General features: G+C 38.8%; 1 protein-coding gene across 3 annotated transcripts in view; it reads left to right on the top strand.

Annotated features, from left to right (window-relative positions):
- The first annotated feature begins 1,591 nt into the window (after window positions 1-1,591).
- LOC119651318 overlaps window positions 1,592-22,145 on the top strand; it is a 36,703-nt gene continuing 16,149 nt past the window's right edge. The window contains exons 1-2 of one of the 3 annotated variants that reach the window (XM_038054850.1): window positions 1,592-1,770; window positions 1,829-2,038. In XM_038054850.1, the coding sequence (XP_037910778.1) occupies window positions 1,855-2,038 (184 nt within the window). In that variant the 5' untranslated portion in view covers window positions 1,592-1,770; window positions 1,829-1,854. Of the gene's footprint in view, window positions 2,039-22,145 lie in introns of all 3 variants that reach the window. The other 2 variants (XM_038054849.1, XM_038054851.1) reach the window with 2 other exon arrangements.

Raw genomic sequence — 22,145 nt, 5'->3', positions numbered from 1 at the left:
GGTAAGGTCACTAACCATTTCATCTACAAGAGCTGGAAATTCACCAGATGTTATACGTGAGGCACGTGGTGAAATTTTTTCTCCACCTATTAAGGCTACCGTTAATGTCCCACACAGGACCATCGAGAAACTTGCGACCAAATCCTTTCGTGATGCGGTATACGGCAGCGAAATCGTAGTTCATTCACAAAACCTCATTAAAATCGGTTTACTGTCAGTCTGTCTGTCCGTCTGTCTGCCTGTCTGTCCGTCACACGCGTTTTTCTTGGAGACGGTTATAGCGATTGACATCAAATTTGGTACAAGGGTGGGAACTGTGAACGCTCACGAATACATCCTTTTACGCTGAATTTAAGGGGGGGGGGGGTCCCCATACATGCAAAAGGGGGGTGTACATTTTTTTTCATCAACTATAGCCATGTGGGATATCAAATTAAAGGTCTTGATTAGTACTTTTAGTACTGTTGGAAAAGTGGGGAGTGCGGGGGGTTGAAAGTGAAAGTGAAAGTGAAAGGGCCATTCTCAGAAACTACTTAACCGAAAAATCTGAAAAAAATCAGAAGGCTGCCACTATATGGTGCCTGGGCTCCGAAATACCTTTCATACTGATATCTGTACAAACAAAGTTAATAATAGTATATTACTATAATTTTTACTAATTGGCTGCAAAAGCCCCCTTAAGTTCATTCTAGCTCCACGAACAACATAGGGTATAATATAGAACATAATGTTACCAAGTTTGGTAGAAATCGAACTATTACTAACAAAGTTATAATACGTCAAAGTTGTCGCTTCTTTGCAAATTCAAGACTATGAATGTCAATATCATCCGAAAGTGGATATTCTCACATAATATATGCATATATTAGGTGCTACGTACTAAGTAATACACAAAACCTTTCGTACCTGAAGCGTCCAACTTCCGGTTTCCCGACTTGTTTCATATTAGAATCAAAGATTCAAATTTTAGACTTTACATCGCGGAAACGCTATTTTAGTATTTTGTGATTATCTAATGCAAATATGGGCTTTATTCGCAGAGATTTTGACTGTTCATGTTGTGTCCTTTTCAAAACTATTGACAATATACTACGGAATGCTGCCTACTTTGGTATTTGCTAATCACTTCATTGGACTCACATATATAAGAGTGAAAGGATACAAAAAGTATTTAAACTGATTTTTAAAACAAGTGCATATACAGCTTCTACAGGCCGAACTCATTGCTTAGTCAGTAATATACCAATGTGAAATATATATATATATTATTAGTATTACATTGATAATGTATGGCACAATCATTAAACAATATCGAGTCTATTTTACCTTCAAAGGTGCATTACATCATTTACACAAACAAATATGCAATCAAAATATCAAATTTTCACTGGCCAACATATTTGGCCAAAACAATTTATCCATAAAAAGTGAATTCAGAATAACTGTGCCAGTGCATGCTTATCAATGCACGTCTCTTATTAAAAAAATAAATCATATCTCTAAAAAACATAGCCAACCACCACCTTCTCTACCTCTTTCGTGTAGCGGGTATTATAACACCTTCCACTATAATCTTGGAGCTTGTGCCTCCAACATATGTTTAGTCTCAATCGAATAGCTTCGCGACCAATACCTTACTTTAAGATCTGGTAGTCCGCACGTTGAATTATATAATGTATTATCGCTTGGACTTGGTTTCGGTCAGCTAACTTATTGTCCAAACCCAGCGTGCATATTTGCAGACACCCATTGTCCAAAGGGTCAGCAAATGTAACGGTGTACGGTTAAGATAAACTTGATAGTAACGCTAATGAGACATCGATTTCAGTGTGACAAGTATCGCAGCAACTTAAGATGAAGTTGAAAGTGTTATCTAGTTTTTTAATACTGTTAAGTTTTTACATAATCTATGGAGCTAAGTTGCCGGACAAAATCTCAACGACCTCGGTGCAACCAGCAGCGAAACGTCCACCTACAAAACCTACGAAGCCTCAGTTGGACGTGAATGCTTTAGCTCAGCAAATGACAAGTACAGCAGGTGAGTTGTTGATAATATTGAATCTGTTGCGGAATAATTTAGGAAGATACAGTGGTTTCCACATTTATTGGGAATGAATAAGTTTAACTTTACAGAAAATGGTTTATCGAAGCTTTAGGTTTTCAGTTCAGCAGAAAAATGCTATTTCTGAATGAACCGATACCCGCACTCATTGTTATGAAAGCTCGTTTGAAAGTGACATAAAAACGAAAAATGTTATCAAACTATAAACAAAGGGGACACCAAAAATAGTTAAAATTTGATAACATGCACTTTTCAACTTCCGCCTCTCAACATTATCCGGTGCAGATTTTAATTCCTCTTATCCAGCAAAATACAAAAGACTTAGGCCAGCAACTCGATATACATATTAGTCACTGCAGTACCTTATCCTATCTATGCTGTAATTAGAGAGTGCTTGAAGCTAGCATTGCTCGATCTTTTATTTATAGAATTAATTGTAGTTAGTTTACAGTCAATGAAACTTAAGTTATTATATGTATTATGAAGCGCGTAATCAAGAGATGCCTGCAGCTTGTCTATCGAAATTTATTTCCTTTTAGTTGGGTGTTGTCTTGCACCGATACTTTCTACTGAGTCTGATAGAGGAGTATAGTGGATAATTTAGCACCAGTTAGTTCATTTCTTTTAATATTTATCATAAATTTCTGGTCGGATTTGATTCCATCTTGATTTTTTTCCATTTTCACTGTTACTCGGGGTGGTATCTTTCTTCCTTCGTGCCGTAGCTAGTATAGGGTGGTTACATTATTTTCCTTTTTGGTTAATGGGGCTTATTAACTGAATCCCTATCCGATTTTTTTCCATTACGACGTCGATTAAGCGTTTTATCGGTCTCTTAGTTTTCCGGCTAATCAAATGTGATCGGTTAGTTAAGTAATATAGGTTTCATCATAGTTGAGGTGTGGACTAATTTATTAGCTAATGTTAATCGTCGAGAAAAAATGAAAGAAGAATTTCCTACGTTTGGTTGAAATCTATTTTATTATATATATATAGTATTTTGGGAACCAACTCGTCTTAACCTAATGATTCAAGTGTATCATTTACATTGAAATTTTTGCAGCTGAAACATTGTATAAGTCATACATATAAACTATACGGAAATCTTTTTTCTCTTATGTATCATAGGTGTCAACTTATTCGTAACGAGTCAGTAAGGACTTGTTGCATACAAACTTGTAATGTTTATTGATTTTATTTAAGTATGTTAATGCGGTATATGGTTGTTGGCATTCCAAATTTATCTCTCGAGTTTAAATCTGGGTTCGGTTATGGGCGTTATCATAATAAAATTAGACATAATAATCTTAAAACTGAATAAAGTGCAATAACCGGTATCCGGACTAGACCTGTCTTCAAGAAAACATACAGGTATTCCGGTTTTGCACCGAGGTCTACCAATTTGATATCCTTAAACATCCTGGTCTACGACATCGCTCCATCTGAGACAGGGTCTACAACCTGTTTTTTTCTATCATAGACCTTCTGGGCTGGATCATCCTCACCCATGCAGATTAGGTGACCCGCCCAGCGTAACCTATTGAACCGGATTTTATCAAATACCAGACCGTCGTGGTATCGTTCATAAATTTCGTGGTTACATACCCTATGGAATCGTCCAGGTTCAAAAATTCTTCGAAGGATTCTTCTCTCGAACGCGCCTAAAAGTCCTCAGTTTTTCTTGCTAAGAACCCAATACCCTGATATTAAAATCTCCAACTATGATTTTGATATTATACTTGAGCCAAACTTCGAAGGTTCGTTCTACTGCCTCGTAGAAGGTATTTTTGTCCCACTCTATAGTATCCTCTGTAGGGGCATAAACATTAATGAGGCCTGCAGTTTGAAAATTGCCTCCCAAGTGCAGAGTGCATAGTCGTTTGCGTATGGTATAGTGGTTCTTTCTAGGAAACCGACTCCTGTCCTATACATTTCAGGTAACGCTGAGACATCAGCCTTATATTGGGAAAGCGTATCGGCTGTACACGGAACACCATGGGAAAATTCACAAATTGTTAGTGCGTTTCAGGTTTAGTTTGCGACTTCTTTCATGGCTCCGTAACTTTGGTTTTTGTTTGTGTATGGTCGTCGAATCTATCCAAGCTGCATCCTGGAGGACCAGTCGGTATAATTTGTGGAGTTTCTGGGCGCAGGAAGCTTACCTTAACCTTTTTCCATCTGTGGTTTTTCATTAAGGAAGAAGACATATGTAGGTGGAGGTTGGGTAGTAGAGCTGTTGGTATTGGTTCAGCAGGCGTTTCCCAGGTTTTATGCTTCATCGTGGGCACCAATTCATTTTGTGCCCTGGGGCCTATATTATCCTTCGACCGGTAGTTAAATTAGTCTTTCGTGTGGTTCCCAAGAATTATATCTATTAATTGTGTGTATGTTTACGGGATTGTCTGGAGGAATTCATTGCAGGTCTCTTTACTTGGAATGTGATGGTAGATGGTTGTAGAACGGATCGAGTACATGGAGGATCTCTCATTCTTCTTGAGAGGAATATACGACATGAGTTTGAACAGGGTTTGTACAGTCGTCATGCCAGTACTGTTGAGTGTTGTTTCCTCTTTTTTTGGCATGCCAGGATGAACTGGTTATCCGTTTGCCGTTCCCTAACGACGGATGGAGTTTCTCGATTATGCTTTAGCAGTAGTGGTTAAAAATTGGTTCCGCGTTTATCGGTGTGCCTTTGGTGGATAACTTGACTGCAGCCCTCTCTGCTGGGTTGATTCAAGTTAAGCGGCAGAAAGTTTCATCGGAAGCTATATAGTACCATGACAACTGGGGTGGTCCGCCCAGAATATGGGGTCCCGGAGCATTTCAGAGGAGTTTTTTTCGGCCAAGCTGTTAATTCTCTGCCTTGCCGGAGTTTCATGATGGTTATTGTTACACCTAAGCTACCAATTCGTGTTCGAAGACAACTCTGGGCTTATGTTTACATGAGAGGTGATAACGTTAAACTCTCACCCTTTAGTTGTTTCTGTATTTCACAAATTCAATAATTCGTCGTAGGTTTTCAAGTTTGAACGTATCAATAGATTTCCTCGATGCTTGTGTTAAAATCGGTGCTTCACAACCATTGGGTAACGCAGGTTCAGTTAAGCTCCTGCAAGTTCGGTGACTATTTTTCTGTGAACTTTTCGACTCATCGTTATTATGAGAGGGGAATGGTTAGCCTTAATTGCCATCGTTTTCGCCCCTACTGTCCACTAACTAAGATTCTTTGTCAGGTTTATGCCAAAGTAGACAAATGTTCCAAGTTGAACTCGCCGTTAGTGAGGCTTTGATATATTAGGGTTTGTTTTCTCGTTTGCGCTATGAATATTGTTCTCCTCATCAAACGCCTATGCAGTTATTACAACCGGTTTGAGCCTCTTTTTATGAACAAATTACGCTCTTGACACTGTCATTAGGTAGTTTATTTTTTGTCCAAATTTTGAACATAACCCAGCGAAGGAGATTAACCAGGAAATCGCCTACCCCCTTTCTCCACAATTCAGGAATGGTCGCATCCTCTTGTTCAGTCTTTGTGCGGTTCAGAAGCGGGTCGCTCCTCTTTCTTGCACCATTTTCCTCGGTCATGGGCTTGATCTGGATGAAGTCGAGAGGCCTTCAAATTACCATCCTGGTACGCTGGTTCGTCCATCGTCATTTCGGCCGCCTCTTGGTCGTTTCCTATTGACTTTGGGGTTGAGACCAGTCTTGGCTAGCAAATTCTCGTCAGCACGAACTACATGTCGATTACCATCATGGATGCCTCTCTTACAACATTTCGACGGTCTGTACAATTCCGTATCGATGGTGGATATCCTTATTTCGGATGTGAGCATGGCGTGTTACGCTACTGGTCTAATGCAACATTTTCGTCTCTATTATCGCGAGTCGTTGTTCATTGTCTTTTATAGTTGCTCAGCACTAAGAACTATAGAGGGCGATAGGGCGAGCAACTCTGCGGCTCGTTAATGTGCCGATTGCAAAAAACGAACCGATATGAGAAACGGAACAGTGCATTTTTTGGTAGGTTACTGTTAGTACTTTTGTGTTCTTCAAACTGAGTCGCAGAGGTGATTATTCCAAATTTGGCAAGTTGTTCATAGTTAGCGTTTCTATAAGTGAAAAATATTATATCATCTGCAGAATTTAGGTCGTACCTTGAATGGCTCCTTTGAGCTGTGCTCTGTGGGTCACCGCGATAGTCGGGACATTACCTACTCTACGTCGATTTCAAAGACCCCAATCAAGATTGCAATTGTTAACCAAAATCAGCAAAAGAAACCAACAAGGCGGTGAACAGCAAACCATCAGACTGGAAAATAACTTCTGAGAAAGTCTACTTTCAAAGGGTTGCTGCTGTTTGCGAGGTAATGGATGAAACCATTCGAGGCTGACTGATTTGTTGAATGACATTTCATAATATAAATTCAATTCAGTCAATTCCATTGTCTTTTTGGAGTGCTATCTAAACTAAATATGTGTATTCGAAGATGGTTTCTATGAAAAAATGTTGTATTTAGTTTTCAATTGTGTTTTTTTAAGGTTTTGTGTAAACACAAAACCTTATTAAAATCGGTTCACCGTCTGTCTGTCTGTCTGTCTGTCCGTCTGTCTGTCTGTCTGTCTGTCCGTCACACGCATTTTTCTCGGAAACGGTTACAGCGATTGACACCAAATTTGGTAGAAAGGTGGGAACTGTGAACGCTCACGCATACAGTGAGTTACATCCTTTTACGTTGAATTTAAGGGGGGGTTCCCATACATGCAAAAGGGGGGTGTACATTTTTTTTTCATCAAATATATTCATGTGGGGTATCAAATTAAAGGTCTCGATTAGTACTTTTCGAAGCCGGTCTAAGTTTTGACATTTGTTAGAAAGGTGGGGAGTGCGGGGGGTTGAAAGTGACCATTCCTTTAAGGGGGCCATTCTCAGAAACTAACAAACTGAAAAATCTGAAAAAAATCAGGGTGCTGCCACTATATGGTGCCTAGGCTCCGAAATACCTTCCATACTGATATCTGTACAAATAAAGTTAATAATAGTATATTACTATAATTTTTAGTAATTGGCTGCAAAACCCCCCTTAAGTTCATGTTAGTAACATGAAATTTCGCATAATATAGGGTATAACATAAAGCACGATCTCACCAAGTTTGGTCGAAATGCCACTATTACTAACAAAGTTATAATACGTCAAAGTTGTCACTTCCTTGTAAATTCAAGACTATGAATGTCAATGTCATCCGAAAGTGGATATTCTCACATAATATATGCATATATTACCTGCTACGTGCAAAGAAATACACAAAACCTTTCGTACCTGAAGCGCCCAGCTTCCGGTTTCCCGACTTGTTTACTATTAGGTTTTTTCTCTATAGCAGTATTTCAGTGGTGATGAGATTAGCGCATTTTCCTACTTTCACATTTTTAAGGTTTTGTGTAAACACAAAACCTTATTAAAATCGGTTTACTGTCTGTCTGTCTGTCTGTCTGTCCGTCCGTCTGTCTGTCTGTCTGTCTGTCTGTCTGTCTGTCTGTCCGTCACACGCATTTTTCTCGGAGACGGTTATGGCGATTGACACCAAATTTGGTAGAAAGGTGGGAACTGTGAACGCTCACGCATACAGTGAATTACATCCTTTTACGTCGAATTTAAGGGGGGGTCCCCATACATGCAAAAGGGGGGTGTAAAATTTTTTTTTATCAAATATAGTCATGTGGGGTATCAAATTAAAGGCCTCAATTAGTACTTTCCAAAGCCGATCTTAGTTTTGACATTCGTTGGAATGGTGGGGAGCGCGGGGGGTTGAAAGTGATCACTTCTTTAAGGGGGCCATTCTCAGAAACTACCAAACCGAAAAATCTGAAAAAAATCAGGAAGCTGCCACTATATGGTGCCTGGGCTCCGAAATACCTTCCATGCCGATATCTGTTTAAATAAAGTTAATAATAGTATATTACTACAATTTTTTGTAATTGGTTGGAAACCCCCCTTAAATTCATTCTAGTACCATGAAATTTTGTAGTGATATAGGCTATAATATAGAGCATGATCTTACCAAGTTTGGTGGAAATCACACTATTACTAACAAAGTTATAATACCTCAAATTTGTTGCTTCTTTGAAAATTGAAGACTATGAATGTCAATATCACCCGAAAGTGGATACTCTCACATAATATATGGATATATTACGTACTACGTACTAAGAATTACACAAAACCTTTCGTACCTGAAGCGTCCAGCTTCCGGTTTCCCGACTTGTTTCAATTCAGAACAAGGAGATAGTCGTTTCACATAGAGGTAGGGAAAGGCACTACTAAGAAGCTCGGAATCCCCTACGAGACGCTAAGTATTAAAGACAACCACAATAAGCGACCAGCTCTTGTGGTATACTACCGAGGATAGAACAAGAAAATCTACTCTACAAGGTGGGAAGGAAAAGTGAGGCTGAGGAACACTTGCTTTTGGGAAAAAAGGTGTGTAACCTAAGACTTGAAAGATGAAATCCAGTGTAAGTGGAGCTTAGCCGGTGAAAATGTTGAGGAGCTATTGTTTCTCTATCCCAACGATGTTGTGAGTCAGGATAGGGTATCTTTCACTGATTCAAGTATTCGAATCAAAGCGAATGTTTAGCTTTGAATGTAGGAAATGCTAGGCGCCACGTTGGGTGCAATTTGTAATGACTATGGGGATTGCCGATGATCTAATGTGATGACTTTGCGGATTGTGTTTGCCCCGCGGCCTCGAGAGCCTATTCAGTCGTTCCGCTGTCAGTCAATCAGCCGGTCTCGGTCATGCTAATTTCCATGCAAAAAATTCAATTCCAATTGGCTTAACCAGACCAACCGTAAGGCATGCATTTCGAAAGAAATGAACCGGTCAAGTTTAAATGCATGGTCAATGTTCCCTTTTGACCGGTCATCATATATAAATAAGTTTTAGAATTTTAGGAAGAGGTAACAGGTGGTAGGTTTTTATAAATAAAATGAAATGATTGATTTTTTTTTGTAAATTTTAAATGTTTGATGTAAATGCATGTTGAGGAAGGGAAAAGGAAATTAGGAGAAGTATATTGAGAAAGGTAAGGGGTGTTAAAAATGGAAGAAAAGAGGGAAATATTAAGTATAAGAAGATGCATTTTCTTTTTAAATTGTCTCTGGAAAAGTCGATGGAAGGACTGCACCTGTCGCAAAGACGCGTGAGTTAGAAGAATACCCACAATACTTCTATGAGTTTCCTTGCTTTCCGACAGGATAAACTTTGCAGTATGTTTGTTTGGTTCTGACAGAAAAAGTTTGGTGTGTGGCATTTGGACCCTGCTCCTTGTCTTTATAAGAAACTGGTTCCCGATTTTTGGTAGCAACATTAGCCAATGTTACTGACCCCTCAATTTGTGATTTTGGTCCCGGCATTACGGAAACTGAACCCTCTTTTTGTAAGGCACTCGAGATTCCGTTTCCGTCGACACCTCAGTGACCAGGTACCCAAAGTAATTCCACCGGTTTTTACATTCCTGAATCTGTCCTTTAACTATTTGTTGATCACTAAGGTTACTGTCCTTAAGACTGCATACACCTCAGTCTGAAAAATCATTTCATATCGGTCTAAGGGAAAAGCCCATGTCTCATTTTTAGTTGAAAAATATATTCCTTTTCCAGAACCCTGTTCCGCTTTTGAGCCATCGGTGTAGAAGACTTAAGTATATTCTGCTACGCAATGTTCTGGCTCTTCCTAGTTCCTTGTGCGTTTCACGATAACTTCTTATTTTCTACCAAACAGATGTATCGGGGTGCAAGAATCAGAAGGCATTACAAAGACTGGATTCAGATCTCCTATAATTTTTCCCAATGTTCTGTGCTTCTAACATCTGGTATTTCCCCGTAGACCTAAGCGAATTAGTTTATGAGTTCTCACTGCAGTGCTCTGAATATATATGTATATATATCCAGGGGCTGGATTGGATGATGCACATAGAAAGGTAAATAACTGCTCTATGAAGAAGAAAACAGAAATCTATAATAGTTCAATTGATGGCTATATCAAAAAAATGCGGGCTAATCTCATTTCTGTCGATAAAAAGAAACATATTATACTCCCGTTTGGCTTAATTTAGGTCCAAAATAAGTACATATTTAGTTGAATATATGCTGCAAATAGGAATTTGTGAGTTGGTAGAAAGAAAGCAACCAAGACCAGGCTACTCATTGCCAATAAGCTGCTCTTTTGGAAGATGCGACGCAACGTAAGATAAGTCTCTTCTGCGCTGGTAGGATCTTTACATCGATATACTCACCGGGAAAAAGCCAATGTTGACAGTGAAAACATCACATTTAACAGAAGCTGGAAATATATTTTGATTAGGCGAAATCCGTAGAAGAAAACGATGGTGTTGGTACATTTATACAGAATCCCCTGGTAGAAGTCGTGAGCCCTATTGTGCAAGAAACTGTTGGAGCAAAGTAATAACTTTTTTTTCTAGAAAATTCGGAATTTCCCTGTAACTTTACTTTCAAAGATTTTAAGTTGCAATTTTTTACCAGCATTGAATATGAGTCAAAGTTTTTGTCTCTCTGCGTTATTTCGAGTAAATTTACAGTAGGTTATTATTTCATTTCCATTAATGATTTTTTTATCTTTGGTTCATCCTATGGAGTAACGTTTAAAGTACGTTTAATAGCCGTATGGTATTATCGCTTCTTTTTTCATACTTTCTGTCATTCATACACATTTATGAAGGTTTATCTCCATCTTACTAATAATGGATATCTGAAATTCGGAACGATTTATGTAACAATTTTATGCATTTTGCGAAGGACAATTTTTAACTTTTAAGTGTCTTTTACAGTGCGGGCCGAAGTTATGAAACATCCTTTTCGTTAATCTTGTTTTAGTGATTTATCGAAAAGTTCGCCAGTTTTAGAAATTCTAGATTTTTATTATTTCCAATCAAACAGTTTCAATTAAATACTTTCAGTCAAATGCTGGACTTTTTAGTTCTCTTGTCCAGCTTTGGGCCAATATTGCCTTTGATAGGGTATGGATTGAATTTGCTTCTGGACTTTTAGATAAGATTGGAACCAGTGACTTTGTCAATGATTTCCCCTTCCTTGTCTGACTCAGCTTCTCACCGATTTGTTCCTAGATGTACTTAATTGCGAATCTCGTTAGTACCAACGAAATAAGGACTAAATAGCCAACAGTATAATTTATTATCAGCAATGGGATTAGGAGAAACTGCCATTGAAGTGGAAATGGATAGCAAATTAAACATGACCACGTCTTCCTTTCCATAACAATACTTGGCTATACTTTTCAAAGTGTCACTGTCTCACTACCGTAAATTTATTATAACTAAAACATAGTCTCATCAAATGCCACTCAAACTTGTGAACTTTGTCCCATCAACTGTATTCTATGAACATTGTTCTCTAGGAATATATATATTACAACCTTGTAACTATTCTCAAAACTCTAAATTCCATTTTCATTTAAATATTTCAAATTTCACCAAATAAATTGCAAATAATCGTTGACCTTTTACTTGTAAATAGTTGTTCATGCTGCATATTAACCGGAGCAATCTCAACGTTTGCTACTGGATGAGGCGAGATGCAAACAAATGATGCCTGTTCGGGGCATACAAGCTGGGAAAAATGGGGGGGAGTTTTGCTATGATCTCAACGAAATGTAATTTGAAGTTTAAGTTTTGGGTAACCAATTAGCAGGGTCTAGACTGTTCATCACCGGAGGGGGTCGAGTTTGAAAGGATAAAGAAATTGTGAGAAGTAGCATGCCCGACCAAGAACAGTCGCAATTTACTAATCGAGAGATTCGTACGTAAATGAGAAATTCAACCTTTGTCTGCTATATTAACTTTTTTTGTTAATCTCACATATTCCAGTGTCTTGAGTGAGTTTTTCAAATGTTGGAATATTTTTCCCCGTTCGTACGATTATAATGAAAATCAACCTGAATCATCCGGAAAAGTAAGACGCACGTTTCCATTATCCACCGCTGACCATCGTCTCATCGTAGTGAAATAATCCAAAGTGATTGCTAGCTGCAGCATTAAAAAGGAGGAGGAGCGGATTCCATCCTATTGTCGACGGAGCACAGTCGTTTCATTGAACTATAGCATGCGAAAGATCTGGTGCGTCCATCCTCCCGATTTCAACTGAGATGTTTTCGTGGATCAGGCCTGTTCTGCCGTCGTTTAATCAAGTGGACTGTTGCGCTTTTACATATGCTGACTGTCTCGGAAGGTGGCGTATTTATGCTCGTTATCACAGGACTAATTTGAGTTGTGAAAAATCAGACTTTACTTGGAATACGAATTAGGCTCAGCATGGTTTGGACGAAGAGAAAACTTAAATGGCAAGTTTTCTCTTCGTCCAGTCGTAGCACTAAGTGCCAACAATTTAGACTCGGACGATCCTAACGATTTAAAAGACAAAAGGGCGCTGGTGCTAGTGCCAGGTGGTAGGTTAGTGGGAGAATCCGTCGAGTACTTCCCGCAACATCGAACATGTGTGCACCAGACTATGGGAAAGTCCCAGGATATGAAGGGACGCCGTGAGGTATTTAAGTACAACCGACAATATTATGACAACTACAACCACCTGTTCGAAACGCCAAATTTCTTTAATTTCCCAAACTAGTGGTTCATAGTTCACCTTCTTTTCCACGGATATCATATCAGTAAATCGGACATGTTTCCGTGATCAGCCATGCTTGTATGCAAGCTTTAGATGGATCACCTTACATTCAGCATTATGTCTGTTCGTGTATTGGACCGGTGCCATAACAGCGCAGTCAGAAATAAAATGGTCCAACTTCTCTAACGTCAAACGACACATTCTGTCCCATTCGTTTTCTACCCGCTCTAAGCTCGGGTGGCAACCACGCCGCCTTGAACGTTCCTTCAATGTCACAAGCCCCTACCTCTAATGTCACAAGCGAGGTTCATTCGCTCCACAGCAGGATTGGGGTGATACACTCGGAATTTGGACATAGTAGTCCATATCCGCCCCGTGATGTTTTCCAGATCGCTATTCGTCCACGGCAATATTCCGAATGCATAAGCCAGTGAAGGGATACAGCTTTACATGTCACAGCAGAGCATTTTTCAAATCATCAACTTGCAGAATTCGCGGAATTTGTAGAAAGCGGTTATCAGTACCAGCATACAGTTTGATGTCAACTAAGTGTCACCTCTCACTTAACACGTAGGCCATATTTGTTGCAAACCATACTCTCTAACATCATTCAGTAGTCATGAAAAGAGGTTCAGTGCAGTGCAAAACCAAGGAGGACTCGACAAATCATCTCTCAGATGAATGCATTGATAAGGTGGTATGCCACCCTTACATGACTGTCGACAAAAACTTTATTATTTTGGGATCAATGCGATGCAGACGTAGCACGTCGATTAACTAGGGGATGCAGAATGCTGTCAAAAGCTTTGGCATAATTGATAAGATAACTAAAGAGATTTCTTTGGCCGATAATTAGTTGCTCTTTGCAACCTCTTGAACCAACTCGGCAGTCTTTCTGCTTCTCTTCTGTTTGTGTAGTCCTATACCGTGTTGCTTTTAGAGACAAGGTAGGGAATTCCCGCAAAGAGGAAGGATGGAAAGTCCTCTGGCCGACTCATGAACTGATTTATGCAATGTGAATAAATTTTTTATACCGATCCAGACCAGTACCCTTCGAGCCGTTTATGGCTCGTCGACCTTCTCTTCAGTAACATCCGCGAAATTCATGCCAGGCGAAGTGCCGCCATGCCACTGGCCTTTGGCGGTAATCCACTCAGTATGCTGGGCGAGTAACTCCCAAAGTCCATCCCGATATTCTCTGGCTTCCGTTACCGAAAACTGAACTGTACGGACGATCTATTGGGATTCGTTGAATAATCTGAAAAATTCCGTTGGTTCCCCGCGTACGTTGCATTCTGAACACGGCTGGAGTGACTTTCGCCATACCGTCGTAACCGACTACAAGCGACAGAAAGTTCTTGCTTTAGTGTGCCGAGAATTTCAACTATCGGTGTTTTACTGGGGATGGCATAGTTCCGGTAAACCATCTGTACTTTATTTCTCACCCGTCTGTTGCCATTACAATATCCGGCCTTAGTGAGTTTCGCTGACATTCCAGACGAATTTTCCATGGTGGATCTCTTTGGTCATTTAAACCAATAATGCGAAAGCGAATCTTCTGACCCTTCTTGATAGAGCCTGGGAATACTTGGTCTATGCAAAGGATCCATTTCCGAAAATTCTATCTACGCTCTTTGGAATTCGTCCCGAATCTCAGCGGGGACTTCTGCCAGACGGTGAAGTAAAGGGCTTCGGCGAGTACTGAAACTATTGCCTGCAATGCAGCATGGTGATGTTGATGGCGCCGCCTCTGCTTTCATCGATTCTTGATCACCAATTTCCGCGATGATTTCAAGTCGAACATGCTCCTTGATGATGTCTCTGCGAGTAATAAAGCGGTACCCGTTTGCGAGCCACTGCACAGTCACGTTCGCGAATCGCGGGCGAGATTTTGTACTTGCCCCTGCTGTTATTTCGTAGTAGGAGCGGATGATGGATAGGTTGATTTCCTCAGTCCAATTCATCCCCTGCCTAGGCGAACCTGCTGAAGTGGTCACCACAGATTGCGGTGAAATAGCTGTAGCAGGCGGAGCAATGTTCCTGGTCATCGTGGCTCTTAGACGTCGAACCGTGCCACGATTAGTGGTTGCGACGCCTTGCTGTCCATTACGGGAGCGCGTCCTAGTCACCAAGTCAGACGACTCCCGTCGGTTATCGATACCGGACCCTAGGTTCGTCCTTCGTCTCATTTTTGAATTTGCCTTTTATATCTAACTGCCAAGTGTAGTGACAGCTTCCTCGGTAAGTAATCTGCAAGACTGCAAAGTTCCTGCATTTTCCTCCCCTACCCACTGAGACGTTGCGGTGGTGTATAACTTTTCAGACTGAAGTTATTGTCCTATTCCGATATCTTCTTCAATAAACTTACTAATAGTATATTACGAACTTTTTTAAATTGATCGGAAAACCCTCCTTGAGCTCGTCCATCCTAGGAGCACTCATTTTTTACAAATGCAAGCCGCGTAGGGATAATATTGCGCACAATACTGGAAAGTTTCGTGCAAATCCGCCTATTAGTATCAACGTTACAGCAGTTCAAACTTATCGATTTTGCGTATTTTTCCATAACCATAGGTCAATAATATGATGAATAATGGAGTTGGAACTATTTCAAACAAATTTGTTCCGTGCAAAGTGCAAAATAACTGTAATTCTAATCTCCAAACTTTCATCAAAATAATTCATTATTACCAACATATTTAGCTCGTAGAAATTTTTTGTAAAATATCGTACTTCATCTGTAAAGCTGATGGTTGATTTTGTAACAAAGATCTAACAATTGTAAGACACATCCATTTACGAAAACTATGAAATATAATTGTGACGAAAAAAAAATTTCATCGTAAAATCAACGGAGTTCATATGTATGTACGTTTATTCATTGCATTATCTACATCTCAAATAATTTTCATATAGGTCTCAAGTTTGAAAACCTTCCAAGACCCCCTTACAAGAAAAGTACATACAATGGACTCCACAAATGCACTCATCTTCATTGTTATATGATGAATGACTGACAATGACCTAGCTCCAAATAATGTATCTCAATTAATATGCAATTTTTTTGTATGACTGAAAATGAGAAAAAGTTACAATAAATTACTTTGATTTAAGCCTGCCTGAGGCGTTAATTGTGCAATGACGACTTATTTTGCTTCCATTCAGTGACTTTACGTAAAAAATGGAGATAGTACAATTGTCACTTAATAAGATTCGTACGTGCAGTTGAGCTTTTGATGTTGTTAATTTGGACGGAATTTTTTAACAAACGTATGTATGTATGTAGGCATCAACATGTCGAGAATGGCACGCATGAGTTGATGCAGTTACAAACGCTGTGAATATTGAGTTTTGTGAGGCTTTTCCTTTTATGCAATCGCACTTTGTTGCATTATTTCAGCTTTATTGCACTGTGGAAATAGAGTTAATGTATAAAACGAAGAAATCAAAATTACAAAGCTGCCACCCATAGTGGATTACACCGTAGTGGATAGAACAATACCTGGAACTAACAATTATATGGTTAGTTACATTTTAGGCAATTAATTTCTCTGAATAATGAATCGTGTTAGATAGTTTTAAAATGTCTTCATTTATTTTAGGAAGCACACAATATGCAATTAAATGTAATGGGACATCATAATCTTTGAAGTAAGCAATTTAGTTTCAGGAACTCTTAGAATAATTACTTCACTCTTTACATATTATACCCATATGTGTATATGTAAATATGATTTCGTTGCTTTATGGCAATGAGAAACCTGTTTATGGTGTAGAAGAGAAGGTACCCCATTGAAGTAGAATAACATTTATTTAATTTAACATGCATGCGATAGGAGCACTTGCTCATTTAATGTAACTCTGCAAAAACATCAAATAAACAAGTTGCATATGCTGCGGATTTAGTCACTAGATTATAAAAGAATTTATAACGACTTTAAAAATCAGCTAAGTTTGGTTCGCAATGGCTTTCTGGTTCAAAATAAATGAAGTTAACATTTATTGTAAATATGGCAGCAGAGATCCGATAAATTTGCGTCTAATCAGGTCTATGTCCTGAATAAATGAAAAGTTTTCAAAAGTATATTTCTTAATGCAAATCACATAAGTTCTTTGAAATAACATTGTGGTTAAATATTTTTTAAAAATTGAATACATATGCAGAAATTAATATAAAAGTTACTCGCTTGAATCTTTCATTTCTAAGATAAGTATTTTTATTATAAACTGTAAGAAGAGGAACTAATCAAGAGTAATGCTATTGAAAGAAATAGGGATAAATGACTACAAATTGAAAACTTATTAGTGTTCCGTATAAAATCACTATTCAGATTAATTTTTTAAATTTCTACGAAATTATGTTAGTTTTTAACATTAGGTCTCCGGTGAGCTCCTTCTTGGGAGCTCCGCACTCTGTGGCGCCGATGAACATCGAAAACCCAATAATCAGAGCAGTATTGAATTTTCAGTCAAAGTTCAAATAATATGGTTGCACTTACCCTTTAATGAGATATAGCGCGTCAACCACTACCACGCGCAATTGTGCACGGCTTATTGCAATGCACTTCAGCTCGGCCAAGGCTTCCTGCGACATTTGCACTCTTCTTCCATTCTTGGCCTGTGTGCGGACTAAGTTCTTAGTTCGATGATACTGTATCAGGTCAGCGTACCCCAGTGACATATCGCAGACAAGTTTTGAAGAAGGTTTGGAGTTTTTGAGTAACAGGTGTGCTCACTTTTTATGTGCTACCCCATGTAATAACACAGAAGTTGCCAGATTTTAGACAAAGCAGCAAAGGCAGATCTAGTTCGGTACCACCATTGGCAGAAGCGACGTTTTCCAAACCTACAAGTTTATCAACGCCTTGTTCATTAATATATGTTTGAGGAAAGGTGTTAATATATGTTTGAGGAAAGGTGTTATATTCCATTGTACTCCTCCACGTCCTTTGGGCAAAGCAGCATCGAGAATGCCACCAATAACAAGAAGAAATAATGTCAGAGATAACAGAGAGATTCCAAATTCTTCCGAGGTTTTACTTCAGCTGTAGCTGTGAAATTTTGCAAATTAATTTGTCGCTCTGATATTAGCTATTAGTTTAGTTTCTCCAAAATGCCTCTTCTGCGTAGAGCACGTCAGATGAAGAGCAGGTGAAGAGGAGATCTGAATTCTGCACACTGTTTCAAAATGATCCGTAGGGTGTTGATGTGTCAGTATGGTGTGATATGTCGATGTGTTCAATCCAAAGCAGAAACCAACCTGCTATTTGTCAATGCAGATTTCGAGGTGTTTCTTGGTGCGGTCTAGGTTTTTTTTAGGTATTAATTTTGCGATGGTAGTGAGCATGCAAACACCGCTCGAATTGTCGCACTCTAAACAAGTCCCCTTTAGCAGAATTTTAACGATCATGCCTTCTTCGATTTTCTGGAAAAGATCTTGAATTCTCAGGAATTCGGTGCGAGTGGAAGTAGCAGCTCTGCAGAAGCAACGATGAATAACTTCGCGAAGGGACCGTCAAGAGAGGTTGTTTTACTCCATTTTAATGCATTCGTGGCCGAGATAATTTCACTTCAATTGGGAGGAGCAATGTTATGGTGTCAAGTCATTTCATCTACAATGAGCGAAATTTCTCCGGATGTAATACGAAACGTCGTGAAGTGTTTCTTCTATCTCTTTAGCTGTTCGTAATTGTGAATGAGGAGTTAACCTTTAACGTCCCTCTCAGGACCACCCTAAAACTTGTGGCAACATCCCATACATGCACATATATAAGAAATCATTGCTATTTGCAGGTTCTGTTTTCCTGACGGCGCACACTGCATTGAACTTCTTGTTAATTCGCATAGTATCGGAGATCAAGTGCGTCACGCTCACTTTCACTCGCAGCGATTATTAGAGCTTTCATCTTTTACGTTGAACAACCCGTTTCCAAAATTCCACAGATAATTAGGTCTTGTGACACCCCTTCGGGGCGTTTCCGATTACCTAGTACTGTCCAAGAAATAATAATAATAATCGTTGGCGCAACAATTCATATTGAATCAGGGCCTTGAAGTGTGTTAGAGCATTTCATTCAAGATCATAACGGTACACTACAGGATTACAGTACCCTGTAGGAGGCAATGTGGTCAGCATTCTGGCCGTCCGAGATTATTACACCCATTTGACTCAGGTACTCATTAACAGCTGAGTCGATTGGTATCCGATGTCAAATCACCATACCAATCCCACTGCCACGAGTGAAATTTTAACTGGGACTTTCCACACGACTGCCTTGTGCTCTAAACACTCAGCTATCCAGACACAGTCGTATCTATATGTATAATATATAATGGGGTGATCTTATCAAAATTTGTGCTGCGTAGAGCCTCCCGTGATTTAGCATCTTTATAAAACAGTTTGTATGCTTTTTCAACATGCTTCGTAGAGGATTTATTGTAGTATTTCATACACGTATCAAGGCATGTAGGCTTTTTCAATATAATCCAAACAAATCTATGAGCAATACCATGACCATCAGTTGTGAATAAAATCCGGCTCAATAGGTTACGGTGGGCGGGGCATCGGATGATCCAGCCCGGAAAGTCTATAAGGGCAATATCTACAGTAGAAAAAGGAGATGAGGCAGACCCTGCCTGAGATGGAGCGATGGCGTAGGTCAGGACCCCAGACAGCTTTTAGGGATATCGAATTGGAATGTCTGGAGTTCCTTATTAAGACCTAGACCAGATACCGGTTGTTGCACCGTTGATGATGATGATGATGAAAATATATTAATTGACTGAACCAGTGGATATTTAATTATTTTTCTTGGATTATGACTTAAATCGGTGCAAACCAGCTGAGCTTAGCACTTATTAGTATTTCTCGACACGTTTGGTAAAACATTTATTGTGGCTGGAGGCTTCAATTCCAAATGCGCTTAGTGGGTCTCGAGTTAATTTCGACCCCGCTGCGAACTTTCATATCGACAAGCTGTGAGTTTGATATATCTTGCCATTCAACATACTGGCCGATAGGTCACCGTAAAGTATTCGACCTTATTGTCATAAGGAAAAATATAAAAGGAAATCAACTATATACACAACCCTGATTCAATCATTTGCTGGTTTTCGTAACTCTCTCATACCTTCAATCAATCTCAACCGAGCCTACCAAGCTGACGGTGAAGCAGATTGACTGGCTTAAGTCTTGGAATTACAGCTTTTTGAACTTAAAAATAAGTGTCGCTTTGAAATGAAGCTCCGAACTCGACTTGGCTGTACATTTCTTCACAGAAGCATTGACATTAGCTGCCTTGTCCAATTACAGATCCTCCTTATAATAAGTGACATTTCTCCTTATAAAAAAGTTATATTTGCGCTGGTAGTAGGTAAATCGTATAATTCGAAAAAAGGATATGGTAGCACCTGGTAAATGGTTACTAGTACTATATTGAGAAAGCAGAAACACAAGGATTTAAAACGCTTCCTTGAAAATCTAACGCTTTTTCCAACCATGAAACATTCCTTTTGGAGAGCGCTGAAAAAATTCAATAGGTCAATTCTACGTTACTCACGAATCCGATTATCGGAGAGCAGCTGAGAGAGAAGTGATGACTGGAAGGGAGTTGTTTTTGAGCCCATAGTTAACAGAGGAGGAATCAGCACTTTCGCCTCTCTAAGATGCATCTCATCGGATTTATTTCAAGTTGCGAAGTGTTGAAATTCTCGTTAGACAACCTGAATCCAAAAATGTTTCAGATTTTGACCTAATTACTGGCAAAATGATCCCAAAATTTCTGTCCTAACACTGTCTTTAAAGTCCGCATTTTGGTTCCATATTTTTTTAATATTAGAAAAAAGTTACTATAGAAATCAAAGTTACTCGCCTGAATCTTTCATTTCACCGATCTAAGGACTTTTGTTAGAAAAAGATAGAAAAACAACGAATTAATGTTTTTAGTAAAAGGAGGATGAATGATTACCGGTCAAATACTTACTTATATTTTGTATGAAATGGGTTGATCGATTTTATTACACAATAGGTTTTCCTAGTTTATATTGAACGCTAGGTGGTGGCTCTTGTTAGTATAATAAATCCAGTTTTGAAGCTAGAAAAGTAAAGGGAGCATGCACTGATATGGTCTTTCTCAGTGCTTTTGAATTCTTTTTACTTTCAATTGTGACATTTTTTGCCATACTAGCGTCATTGCCCAGCATGCAAATGAAAATATAAAGGTGTTCTTTATATACTCGTAAGTAGGTTAGTGTAGTTTTCCTCAAAAGAAACGGTACACTAGGCCTTAACAATAAGCGATTTCATCAGATTTTTAAGTGCACGCGTCTGCAAGTCCACTTCTCCTTTCGTGGAATTCCAAATCTTTGGTAAAACATTTATAATGCTTTCATGATCAGCGACTTTATATCAGCGGTCGTTTCATACCGTTCTTTCTTCATTTGAATATAATTTAATTTACCGCTATTGCTGATAATTTTCAGATGTTTTATCTTATATTTTAAGTATTATTGCAAGCAGTTGCGAATAAATTCATTCAGTAAACGATTTAATCTCATTAGCATTAATGCTTGTTTGTACTCATCAACTTTTGGGAATAGTATCAGAAAACAACTTTCTTGTTTGAGGATAGAATGGTGCTGGGTTCCCCATCTACTTGGCTGTTGATCGAGACGCAAGTCTAGTTATTTTGCGATTGGCAATGAAAATCAGCTATATATAGATTAGGATTAAATCGACATAAGGACACAATGCAGTTCAAATAAACGATGGTTCCATTTATATATAGTTCGTAGTGTATATACGTTGGATAAATCTAGTTGACCAACTACACCTCTGTTAATAATAACTTTCCAGTATGATGCTTCATATTAAAACAACAAATATTACGGCAAAATTTTGCGGTCCTAATGAACTTAAGGGGGATTCACAGCAAGTTTTCTAAATGTAATAATATACTATTATTAACTTTATTTACGTAGATACCGTAACGGAGAGGATTTTGGAGCCTAGATACCATGTAGATGGATCATCCTATTTTTTTCAGATTTTTCGGTTTGGTAGTTTCTGAGAATGGGATAGACCTTACAAAATTATAAATCTGATGACGAATTTTGTTGAGGTAGTTAGGGTATTCCCATATATGTGTGTACATCAGCCTTTAATCGATAAACACTCAACATATGTAGGCACGTGTATGTAAGCAGACAAATTTTGAATAAAAGCAAAACAGGCTAACACAAAAGGTTTTATACCCTTACTTCAAAGTGTACCGGGAAAAACCCCCTTAGAAAATATTGTGACTCTGTAATTTTTATTATAATTTTTAAGTAGAGCAGTAATCCACTTCTCAACGGTAGTAAGAAGACGATAGCAATGGTGAATACCTGAATCCAACCAGGAGTCGAATTCCAGGGGATGCATTGGCATG

The sequence above is a fragment of the Hermetia illucens genome, chromosome 3, assembly GCF_905115235.1.
Source record: "Hermetia illucens chromosome 3, iHerIll2.2.curated.20191125, whole genome shotgun sequence".
NCBI lineage: Eukaryota > Metazoa > Arthropoda > Insecta > Diptera > Stratiomyidae > Hermetia > Hermetia illucens.
Note: the sequence above shows the minus strand (reverse complement) of the source record. Positions and strands in the feature narration are given on the sequence as shown.